This window comes from Nestor notabilis, unplaced genomic scaffold (genome assembly GCF_000696875.1).
Source record: "Nestor notabilis isolate BGI_N333 unplaced genomic scaffold, ASM69687v1 scaffold1113, whole genome shotgun sequence".
In the NCBI taxonomy this organism is placed as follows: domain Eukaryota; kingdom Metazoa; phylum Chordata; class Aves; order Psittaciformes; family Psittacidae; genus Nestor; species Nestor notabilis.
Genome location: NW_009921275.1, coordinates 1 through 11,928, shown reverse-complemented (window position 1 = coordinate 11,928; position 11,928 = coordinate 1). Strand labels below are relative to the sequence as shown.

Sequence of the window (11,928 nt, the reverse complement as noted above, 5' to 3'; positions counted from 1 at the left end):
ACAAGAAAGATGCAGTGGGAGGGGGGGGGGGGCAAACTGGAGCATAAGATACACATTAACCTAAAATATCTCAAGTTTTAGATACAGGGAGAAGGAGAATGAAAATCATGACAATTAATGTTCCTTCAACTGTCTGCACACTTTGGAATTCCAAGTACATGAAATACCACTGTTGGCTTGCAAAAAGCAGCAGCTACTCTAGGAAAAACAAAGCAAATTTCAAAGCTTTTGAGAATAAATACTGATATCATAATTAAACTAATTCATGTGTCCTTTGGCACAAGGCAGGAAGTCCTGACAAAACATAAAGTTGACACCTGACAAAAGATAGATTTATCAAACAAGCACAGTCAATGCAGCCAAATCCTACCTTGTGCCAGACCACACACAGCTCCATACTTCTGACTTACTCAGATTAATTTATAAAAGTGAAAATAAAAGAACTCTAAAGAGATGCTAATGACAGTCCATTTAAAAACACATCTCATGTTTGTGCACATGTCTGCAAGAGGGACCACTTACTGAGGCTAAACATGCAAAAAAGCATTTTATTGGAAGAATAACAATAATTGAAGTCATCTGCCTTTTACACAATACAAACACTATCACCATCTTGATACATGGGCCATTACCTACAAAAGTTCATGTTTTCTTCCTCAAGATGATGCCACCTGGTTCAACTCTTAGGTCACATAAAGCTGATCTAATCATCAAGCTTTAGGGGCCATTCAGCTTCAAAGGGTATCTTCTTGGTAACAGTTGTTAATTTAGAAGTCTTGTATAATTTTAAATCCCAGGAGAACAAGTAAAACAACTCAAAGCTGCATATTGTCTGAAGCATGTACAGAAAAGGGTCCAGCAATTATTCATTTACCGTATTTATACAGCAGGTTCTGTCTGACCACTGCCATGGAAGCAATAAGTGATGAAGCCTTGTATGGAGTTTCCAGATGATCAGTGATTGTACAAAGGGAACTTATCACTTTTGCAACACTCCCCCGGGCTAAGGCAAAGGCCAAGAGTGTAAGTTCAACCTCTGGAGTAGTACAACAACTGGGGAGGGAAAAAACCAACAGTATGAAAAGAAAACTCAGGACACTGTTTTTAAATAAAGATAGATGATGCTCACATGGAAGAATCTACACTGCTTGTTTCTTAACATCTTCCAATTTTTCAAGAGCAGGTGAGTGAAGATGAGAGAAATTTGCTATACAAATTCTTCTAAACCATCTTCCAAAGCATCAACACAAACTCACCTTGTTATTCTTATAAGGAAACTATCGACTTCTTCCAAAACATTTGGAGATAAGAAGCTTGAAAAATCTGTAGAGCCCGGTGTTAGGGATAGAGGTGGCATGTGTTGCAGTGCTTTCCTAGTAACAGGACAGAACATAACATCAGAAAACCAGAATCAGAGAAAACAGCCTACTGAAATGAATATTTTTGTAAAGACCTGCTTTTTGTGAGCAGGTCTCTACAAACAGGTTCTGAGTGCAGGAAATCTACTAACACAGAGAGACACTTCAGAAGGCAAAGCCACTACTGCATTCTAGGCAGGGAAAGTTTAACAGCTGCTGGGGAATCCTGAATCTAGTCTCATCATCTCAGATTCAATGAGACAAATAAATCAAAGGGTTTTGAATCACATCTGTGACAACATTAGAAATAGTGTCCAAGTACTGCTTTATTTCAAACAGTTCCAGCACTGAGCAAGAGCCTGTTAATGAAGGGAAAATTGCTTTTAAATTCTTTCATAACAGTTACAGAAACTACGAGAGCTCAGATGAGTTTCTGTTTTGATTTACTAAGGTAATGTAATAACCCCTGAAAATAGAGATTATTAAACAGTTTCATCAACATCATTCCATCCAATACTAAAGTTTGAGGTTTTGCTTTATAATTCCAAATAGTGAATTTGTAATTCCTGAAAACATACTTTTCATCAAGATTTCTCCAGTCTTTACTACCTCAGTATTCATGTTATATTTCTAAAAACCATCTAAACTGAAGCAAAAGTGAAGGCTCCCAGTTTTACTAATGCTTGCACCTGTGGACCTTCCTCAGACATAAGCATGTAGAAAGTTATCTAAGCACTAAAGAGGTTCCATAGATGACACAAATTAAAAGACAGGCTTAATGGACCTTAGCCTGCAGTACTTATTAACCTAATGACAGCAGTGCTCCTGAGCATGGTGGAATCATGCTAAGCTCTATAAAAGTTGATTTGGGTGTGTAGTGATTTTATTAGGATTCCAATCCTTCAAATCACTGGGCAGAAGTGTTTGGCAATCACACAAGGAAACATTACTCAGAAAACAGCCAATCACCACAAGCAAACAGCTACAGAGATACTGCATTTATCTGACTATATCCCCATGTAATGCACGTCAAGGCATTACGCAAGCAAAAACGTGCTAAAAATTAAGCTAAATTAAGCTCCATTCCATGAGCTCCATTCCATAAATAGAAGTTGTCCAATATTTATAATAATCACTAAAATTAACAATAATTTTAAGGTTCTCGAAAGTATTACAATTCAAAGGATAGGTAAAAAAAGGTATTTTTCAGTGCCTGTTCAGTCACAGCTTAGCAACTAGATTAGATACAACAGTGAGGACAACCATACCTGTTCTACTATGTACAAATGGATAAAGGTGAAGTATCAAAATTTAAAGTGTGATAGCTAAAAAGATGATTGAACACCTTACTGGAGGGAGTGGAAACCAGTTACACGAGGTAGATTAGTTTACTGAAGCTTTAAGTATTTAAAAAACCCAAACCAAACTAAAAATAAGGCTCTCGCATGCCATGGAAGTTTGATACTTACTGAGTATTTTGCAAAATAGTGTGAACAAATGCTGGGTTTGTTTCCATGGAAGCTGTCACCAGAGAGGTCAGCAGCGACCAGTACCAGATCGCAGAAGCATCACATACGGAGACGCCCACCTTCTTAACCCGTTGGTACCCAACAGCCCTGAGCCCGTGGATTCTGGTGTCACATCCATCACTAAGGCAACGCTTGATATTTATCTGTACATCTGTCAAAACACAAAATAAGACTTTTTTCCCCCCATTTCTTCTGCTGGGTGAGATCTAGAAGAATCCAGATATTCAAAACCAGAATTATTGCAAAATCTCTGAGGAAAATAGCAGCAGATATGTAACAGTACTCCCACACAGAGACAACTCCACATATGTGTTTCTTCACTGTACACCCTACGACTGGGAAAATTTAGCCCCTGAACAGCTTATGTGATCCATTACATATTGTTCAGTTACAAAGTAGGAGAAAAGCAGCAAAAAAACCCCCTCAAAGTGGAAAATAGATTACAGATTATTTCACCGGTACCAGTCTACCTACATACACAGGAAACATCTTGGGAGTGGTAGTGGAGAATTAGGGGAAAAAGAGTAAAGCCTAAAAGCAAAGTTTTAAGTTACATAAAAATCTTGAAGTAAGTTCTTGACCATTTTGCATAGATTCCTAGTTACTTCTGAGGAACAACATCCTTGACACTTGTGCCTGTGGCAGTGCAGGTTCATCTTAGTGAAAAGCACCTATCTGAAGTGAAGGGACAGCATTTGTGAACCCGCAGAAACCATCTTTCTGGCTTTAAGCTGAAAGAGGGGAGATTTAGATTAGATATTAGGAAGAAGTTGTTGACTATGAAGGTGAAGCCCTGGCACAAGGTGCCCAGAGAAGCTTGGGCTGCCCCATCCCTGGCAGTGTTCAAGGCCAGGTTGGACACAGGGGCTTGGAGCAACCTGCTCTAGTGGAAGGTGCCCCTGCCCGTGGCAGGGGGTTGGAATGGGATGAGCTTTCAGGTCCCTTCCAACCCAAATCAGTCTGGGATTCTATGATCTTAGGAAGGAGCAGCTTTCCCTTGACTGATTCCAACTGAGCACCCACAGATCTACCAGACTTAAAAATAACACAGCTTAAAAACCCTTCGCATGAAACCTGCTTTACAAAAAGTCATCTGACCAGCTTCAGAGTTTTGCTACCAAGAAAAGAAAGAGTTGCTTGGAAGCAGATTTTTTGCTAGATATGATCATCCAACATATGCTCCCACTCTGCAAGCAAAGATATTTTTAAATTGCCCAGTGTCTTCAAACTGAGAGGCTAAAACTGCATCTTCAGTCACTCAGCTCTTCAACCCTTAGCCCAAGTTACAGACAGATGCCATGAGAAAGACTCACAAGACCCTCTTAAAGGCCAGAGACTAAACTACCAGTAGAACAATTTCTCTGATCCAAGGGCGAGATTTAAAGTTCCTACCCTAATGATTTCAACACATCATTCTATGCTCTTCCCAAACTTTCACCTTCAAAAAAGCACCAAAACAATATACCAACAGTATCTTTATTGACTCACACATCTGACTAATGTTAGCGTTTTCCAACAGTGTTACGTAGCCAGTGATATTGCTTGGAATGTGAACATCTCGGACCTCCTGAAGACTGCTGGCATTCCTTCCCACTGCCACTGTCACTTGCTGTGGCATGTAACTCTGGTCACTAGCTGCCACCGCAATGGACAGATGTCTCAGGACAACATCTGGTTTCATCTTTAAACTGCAAAGCAAAGGTAAAACAGTTCTTGCAAAGAGAAGGTAGAGTCTAGCACTTCACTTTTAGCTAAGCTTCACTCAGTTTCCACTTGTACAAACACAGATAAATCCAAAGCAAATTACCTAGTGCTTCACAAGTGTATCAGGGTGGACGAGTTAGAAAACTTTACTTGACTTAAAAGACAGTCACCTCTGAAAGTGAGACTGTAGGATTTTCTATTGTTTGGTTTTTCAACTGAGAATTCATTTCTCGGTGAAGCAAGCTGTCCCCCTGCGCCTCATGGGGGTCCATGATGGAGCAGATATCCCCTGCAGCCCATGGAGGCCCACAGTGGAGCAGATATCCACCTGTAGCCTTGCAGAGGACCCCACATGGGAAAAGGGGAATGCCCAAAGGAAGCTCCGACCCTGTGAGAATCCTGCACTGGAGCAGGCTCCTGTCAGGACCTGTGGCCCCATGGTGAGATGAGCCCATGCTGGAACAGGTTTGCTGGCAGGACCTATAGCCCCATGGGGGACCCATGCTGGAGCCATCTGTTCCTGAATGACTGTACCCCATGGGAGGGACCCCACTGTCCTTGGTTCAGCTGTAACAGTTATTTTTCTCCTTAGTAGCTGGTGCAGTGCTGTGTTTCAGCTTTAGTCTGAGAACAATGCTGATAACAAACCAGTGTTTTAGTTGTTGCTCAGTAGCATTTATACTGGTGAAAGACTTTTCAGTCTCATGCTCTGCGAGTGAGGATGGGCACAGAAAGCTGGGAGGAAGCAGAGACAGGACACCTGACCCAAACTGGCAAAAGGGCTATTCCATCCCACAGCACGTCATGCCCAGTACAGAAACTGGGGGGAGTTACCCAGAAGGCCCAGATCGCTGCTGAGGTTGGGCTGGTTATCGGTCAGAGGGTGCTGAGCAATTGTGTTGGGCACCACTTGTGTTTATTGTGGTTTTTTTCCTTTCCCTTTTTAGTTTTGCAATATCTCCCCTTGTCATTTCCCTTATCATTATTATTAGCAGGAGTGGGTTTGTATTACAGTTTAGTGGTTGGACTGTTTTTATCTCAACCCATGGGATTTACATTCTTTCGACTCTCGCCCCCATCCTGCTGGAAGCCAGGGGGGAAATGGGAGGGAGGGAGCTGCTGTGTGGTGTTGAGTTACTGCCTGGGTTTAAACCACTAGAGCCACACTGGAGCAGGTCATGAATAACTGCAGCTGTGAGAAGGACTCACGCTGGAGAAGTTGGTGGAGGACTGTCTCCCATGGAGGGGACCTCCCACTGGTGCAGGGCAAGAGTGTGAGTCCTCCTCCCCTGTGGAAGGAGCAGCAGAAACAGTGTGTGATGAACTGACCACAACCCCAATTCCCCATCCCCCTGCACCACTGGAGGGAGGAGGTGGAGAATTCGGGAGTGAAGTTGAGCCCAGGAAGAAGGGAGGGGTGGGGGGAAAGGGTTTTAAAATTCGGTTTTATTTCTCATTATCCTACTCTGATTTGCTGGGTAATAAAATTTAACCAATTTCCCCAACTCGAGTCTGTTTTGCCCATGACAGCTGTTGGTGAGTGATCTCTCCCTGCCCTTATCTCAATCCATAAGCCTTTAATTATGTCTTCTCTCCCCTGTCCAGCTGAGGAGGGGAGTAACAGAGTGGCTTTGGTCAAGCCACCACAATACCCCACGACCTGTATATCTGAGGATTAACAACCCCAAACCTCAGGTGCATGCTGGCGTGTCGCTCACCGTATCCAGTGGGAGCGAGCACTCCCATCCGACTGCCAGAAGGATGTCGTTTCTCCATTTGTCATCTTGTCAATATCAGCAGAATTGGATGAGGTTTCTATGTGAGTGTAGCACTTTGTGACAGACTTCAGTTTGTCTGACTCCTGATTACCATTCAAATCACTGGGGTATTCTGCAAAGAACATAAATCATTTATAAGATTCTTCTTTAGCTTGTTTTAAGCATTATTATACCTTTATAATAACTAACACATACAAGTTAAATTGTTGGCACAGAACACAGGTCCCAAAGAACTGTTTCTGGAAGAAAGTAGAAGACAGCAAAGTTTAATTTCAGCTGATATCACAATCATCTCAACCAGTATGAAAACACCTACTTTGCCTGGAGTTCAATAGCCTTTACCATATCCTTTCATTACTGGCCTCATCAGAGCTTTATTATTATGCCAAAATACAAACAAATGAGAGGAAAAAGTAAAATATCATGAAGGAAACCTCAATTCAGCTACTCTAGGGAAAGGACAAAGCACACTGCTTCCCCAAGTAACTTCACCTATTTCAACAGAAGTACAGAGATCTGAAAAATATCAAGTCAAGCTGTAAAGAGAAGGAGCCATCCCCCCAGGGAGACCACCAGGAGAGTCCTCCCTGAAATACAGTAAAAGATTCACTACCTCCACCCCAAAGCAATACATTACTTCTAATACGGAACAGTCCATTTCAGAGAACATTCACCTCCCTGAGTTTCTAGCAACTAGCAGAGAGGTTTGACTGAATAGAGAATATCACAACAACTGTCATTCTGAAACAGGTCAGGAGAAAAATGAAAAACATCCCAGTGTGTTACTCAGACTGCGAGGTAGTTTGGAAATCAATTTATGTGCCTTAAAAGAACAACAAAAACACCCACAGAAGCATGCACATCAACTCCATAGAAAGTCGTGCCTGGTAAAGATTCAGCAGTAAAGAAAGCTTTTTATTTTATCTGTAATCTTTTCTTCAATCTATGGTTACACACTGAAATGAAAAAGAAAGATTTACACACCCCTCTCTTTTAGGAGAAGTCGGTCTAAAGAATCCTTCAGCACAGAAGACCTCATAGTGCAGATATTGTTGAAGTACTCCAGCACTGGGTAAGGGATGGCAGTACTAGAAATGCGATTCCGGTGCAAGAACCTCAGGATCATTGAGGCATGAAGACCAAGACGCTCTTTCGATTCAGAAAATATATCAATAAAACCTAGAAAGAGAGATTATTTCAGCTGTGTTGCAACACCTGACTTGACCAAGTCAACATTTTTCCTCCCTCTTTACATCTTATTACTAAGGAAATCCAAATTAAGCATGGGGGCCAACACCGGAACTACATTCTACCATAGGAAGTAGCTCAAGTCTGCAACCTTTACAGCAGGACTGCATGAGGTGCAGGCAAATATTTTTTCCAGTTACCTGAAATACCTGGAAGTGTTCAAAACAATTACCAAAAAAATCTTAGTTCTTATACTTATTTTGCTGTCCCAAAAGTCCCAAACCCTTGCCTTCAATATCTAAGCGAAACAGCTGCTGCTTGGCACCTTGAGCTACACTAAGCATCTCCCTCTGGCACTGGGGATTATTCCCAATGAGGTGCCTAATGCTTCCCACCAAGTTTGTAGGAAATTTCATTTCCTTAACAGTAGTAATCTGGATCACAGTGCATTTAGATGCACAAAACAGAACCCCTTAACTACTCTCCTCTGACTTATCTATAGCCAATTCTAGCACTTCTTGTCTGATCCTCTAAGGCAAATCCTCTTTAGCCACTTATCATCAAAAGCTTGGAAGGAAAGCCAGTAACTGATACTTATCCCAGAAATCAAATTCTGGGAACTGACACTTTCCAAACTACACACCATAAAACATGAATTATGTTTTAGCAGGATTTCAAATAACAATATATTAATAAGAAAGTCCATGACTCATCACCTGAAACAGACTCAAAAGAGGATTTATTCCTCCAAGTACAAGACTGCATTAGACACCAACATTTTGCATGGAACTGTTTTCTGTCTATGAGATAAAACAGACAATGATAAGAAGCTCCTCAGTCACACAGACAGGAAAATATTGGTTATGTATGAAAGCAAGTTAACTGGATGCAGTCATGGGAAATTTTTAAGTTACAGCAACTTCACTTGTTTGATACTAAAGAAGTGAGAATGACCTGGAGTGTGGTTTTGATAAGATTAGGACAAGAACACTATTAAAGCAATTTATTGAAGCAACATCCCTTACACAGGGCAGGACTTTGGAAACCATCTGTTTGGTCACTCTGTTCTCATACCTGGAACTAGGGAACAAGCTTGCAGTTGCCTGATTACATGGCTAAGTTCCCCTTGGAGATTAGCTCCACTAGAATTCTTGAGAGCCTCTAGCATATTCTCCACGTCTACGGTGCCATCTCCTTCAGCATCAAATTGTGCAAAGGCCTGAAGAAGAAAAATTAAAAGAAAGTGTATTTCAGCATATTTGCTTCAAGCAGAAATTCAAGGTATTTCATAGAAACCATATAACATTATAACAGCATGAAATAAAAATCAAAATAACCTGTTTTCCATAGTATTGAATCAATGACAAGAGGAAACAGCTTGGCTGGAAATCTGCAGTCTTTAGCAAGTTTTAAGGCAGTTGCACTGCCTTCCTATGAAGTCAACTGTAGTTATGCTTAGGTGGAGACAGAACATCATCTATACCAGTGAATCAGCAGTATCCATCCACCAACACCTGGGACTACAAAGAAGGTGCTCGCAGAAGAACACTAAAAAGCTCTTCCATTAAAGGCTGAGTTAGTTCTAAAAGCCATACCAGGCATTGCTCATTACTGCTGCACCCATCTCACACTGCAGCTACTCTAGTTCTTCCAGGTTTCACATATTTTCTTTAGTTAAGAAAGCATCCTTAGAACCAGACTTTTTAAAATATGTTTTTCCTTCCATACACTGTCCTCCTACACAAAACACCAGTTTAACATTGTTTGTCAAAGTATTTGTGAAAACAATGAAGACAGTTAGAAAAAGTTCTTATTTTTCTTACTGAGGGGAACCACTGAGCTTTATTATCTTTGACCTTGATAGAAATGTTTAATACAAAAAGTTATGTTGAGCATGTACAAAGAGTTAACTCGCACACCTTTGCATTTCACATCTTTGTACTAACAGAAGTACAAGGTATTTTTATTCAGCTAAGCCTATAAACCAGAACCAAGCTCATAAACATAATGCTTTTAACCAGCCACTTCAAAGGATTCACGATCCTGTGACACAATACTACTAAAAACCCTAGCTACATTTTCACAATCACATCTCATTCTGAAACATCTCCTGTTTAATTGCTGATTTCTTCACAAGCAAGGCTTCAGTTTCCTAGCCCTGAACTTGGTATTTCAAGTTCAGCTACATAGCTGAGTACATCTGGCCTCTAAGAACAGAACATCTCACACATGCCTCACAGGCAAGAAGTCACTGCTGCTCAGGAGGAAGCTTATGCTTGAATCTCTTGGTTTGCTACCTGCTTATCAAACTTGATGTACCATAAAAAGTACTATCCTAGAGAGAAGTAATCTGAAATGATCTGATCAAAATAACCTGCCAATTAACCATGACATAATTACACCACTTAAATGAGAGCAAAGTCCTCAGAAGACAACAGGATGGCAATGCCTTATTTTAGCTGACCAAAGCTCCAACGGCACTTCAGCAGCACAGAGCTGAATTTCAGCTTAGCATTTTACAAACTCTGAGCTAAAACACAGCTGAACCACGCTAACAGCAATCACCTGTACACTTAGCAGCAAAACAGACCAGTGCTGGGTATCAGGTAGACACTGAAGCTAAAAACCAAGACCTTTGCCTAAGGACAAGAATCCAGAGAGAACTAATTTTAAACAAACAGAACTCAGTTGACAGAACACTCCAATGCACAGTTTTGTACCACACCACTCTTGCTATTACATCTTTTTCTCCTCATATTTGAGGGGGAACTGTGAAATTACTAAAACATGAGGTGAACAAGCAAGTTTTGCAATGTTACTAGTGAAAACAAACACATCAGATGGCAAGGTTGGATCAGCCCACAGCTACTTTAAACCCATTTCTTATACTTTCATATAAGGAGAGACTATGACATCTATGCTTTTCTTTGCATCTTCATGCAGTATTTTGTTATTTTATTTTCAAACTCTTAGGAAAACTCTTTATTTCACCCTTCGCTCTCAGTAGAAGGGCGGCATTAATGCTTCAAGTGAAACTTGGACACACCATATGGTAGCTGCTGAAGCACAAATGAATGAAAAAGGATTCAGAGATATAATTTATCTAGAAAATAAGATTTTGCGTTTCAACAGAGGTTCAGTTTGCCCACAAAGCATTCAAAGCATGCGTTCACAAGCCCCACACTGAGAGCAGAAAAACTTAATGGGCAGATCAAAGCCTGGTCTATGCCAGTCAGGGTTCTACAGACATTAAGAAGGGAAATCTATTGACCTGCCACCCACAAACCAACTTCTCATCAGTGTCAAATACATCCCGGAAATCTAAAATACTACAGCCTGTGGGCTGGTGCCAGTCACAGAAACAATGACATCAAGGGCTTCCACACAACTCCAACATCTCAGCTTTGCAGGATAGACTAGATGTGACCACGTATCCGTTCCATGATAAACCCCTCGATAGGGTTTTTTACCCTCTCCTCAGAGCAAGAAAACACAAACCCGAGACAACTATATTCTACAATCCTTAAAACACTCCCTCAGCCTGCAGAGCTCAGTTGTTTGTACTAAGAGGAAGAACCCTCTTGGACTGATTTCACTCTTACTGTCCTTACAAATAAAGAAGTGTTCTTCATTGGTTCTTGTAAAGCAACTGGAAATGGAGGCAGCAGCAGTTTAGCAAGCTACTTAAAGCAATCTGCTATAACATGCTTACCTGTACAACAAAATCAATCTCTTCCCAGGTTCCAGAAGCCTTTTTAATACAACAGCACCAGTTTCAAGGAGCATACACATGAGTTTACCAAGTTACTCTACTGCTCAGGAGCAACACAAAGGCAGAAGGAAGTCACTGGTGAGCCTCAGGAACAACATGCAGTAACAAATTCGGACACAACCACTTTCTCAGCTGAGGGTGAAATTCCCAGCAGAGTATTCTACTGCATTTTGAATGCTAGCTAAGGAGCAAAGCTAAATGTTCTACATGTTAATTTCTCCACATCCCTTCCCACAGTGCTCTCTTCTACCATTAAAACTTTACCTTGAGCCCCTCTGTCTGTGGAGGGGGAGCTCTGTTACACTACTTTCTAACAAGTTTTCCGAACCTCTTACCTGACAGTAAGCAACGGGATACTTGACAATTCCACTGCTGGTTTTGAACAGCAACAAGAAAATTAAGTCTGGTAAACTCTGACTTGCTGATACCATCTCAGAGGAACTACTTGTACTGAATTTCCCACCTGCGCTACCCCCAGCTGCACTGGCAGCAGCATGTTGTAGCAAACGACCGTTTTATTCGGAAGCGGCTGCTGTGATCTCCGAAAACAGGCACAAATAATTAATTAATAAAGCAGCTATCTACGAGCTGACAGCCTG

General features: G+C 41.2%; 1 protein-coding gene across 1 annotated transcript in view; it reads right to left on the bottom strand.

Annotated features, from left to right (window-relative positions):
* The window catches only part of ZZEF1 (zinc finger, ZZ-type with EF-hand domain 1), a 55,506-nt gene extending 43,746 nt beyond the window's left edge, over positions 1-11,760 (bottom strand). Inside the window, exons 1-9 of the mRNA XM_010011066.1 lie at positions 11,665-11,760; positions 11,270-11,308; positions 8,632-8,776; positions 7,354-7,548; positions 6,310-6,481; positions 4,376-4,575; positions 2,828-3,038; positions 1,257-1,373; positions 875-1,053 (exon numbers count right to left, since the gene is read on the bottom strand). Of these exons, the coding sequence (XP_010009368.1) occupies positions 875-1,053; positions 1,257-1,373; positions 2,828-3,038; positions 4,376-4,575; positions 6,310-6,481; positions 7,354-7,548; positions 8,632-8,776; positions 11,270-11,308; positions 11,665-11,760 (1,354 nt within the window). The remainder of the gene's footprint in view (positions 1-874; positions 1,054-1,256; positions 1,374-2,827; positions 3,039-4,375; positions 4,576-6,309; positions 6,482-7,353; positions 7,549-8,631; positions 8,777-11,269; positions 11,309-11,664) is intronic.
* Positions 11,761-11,928: the final 168 nt, after the last annotated feature.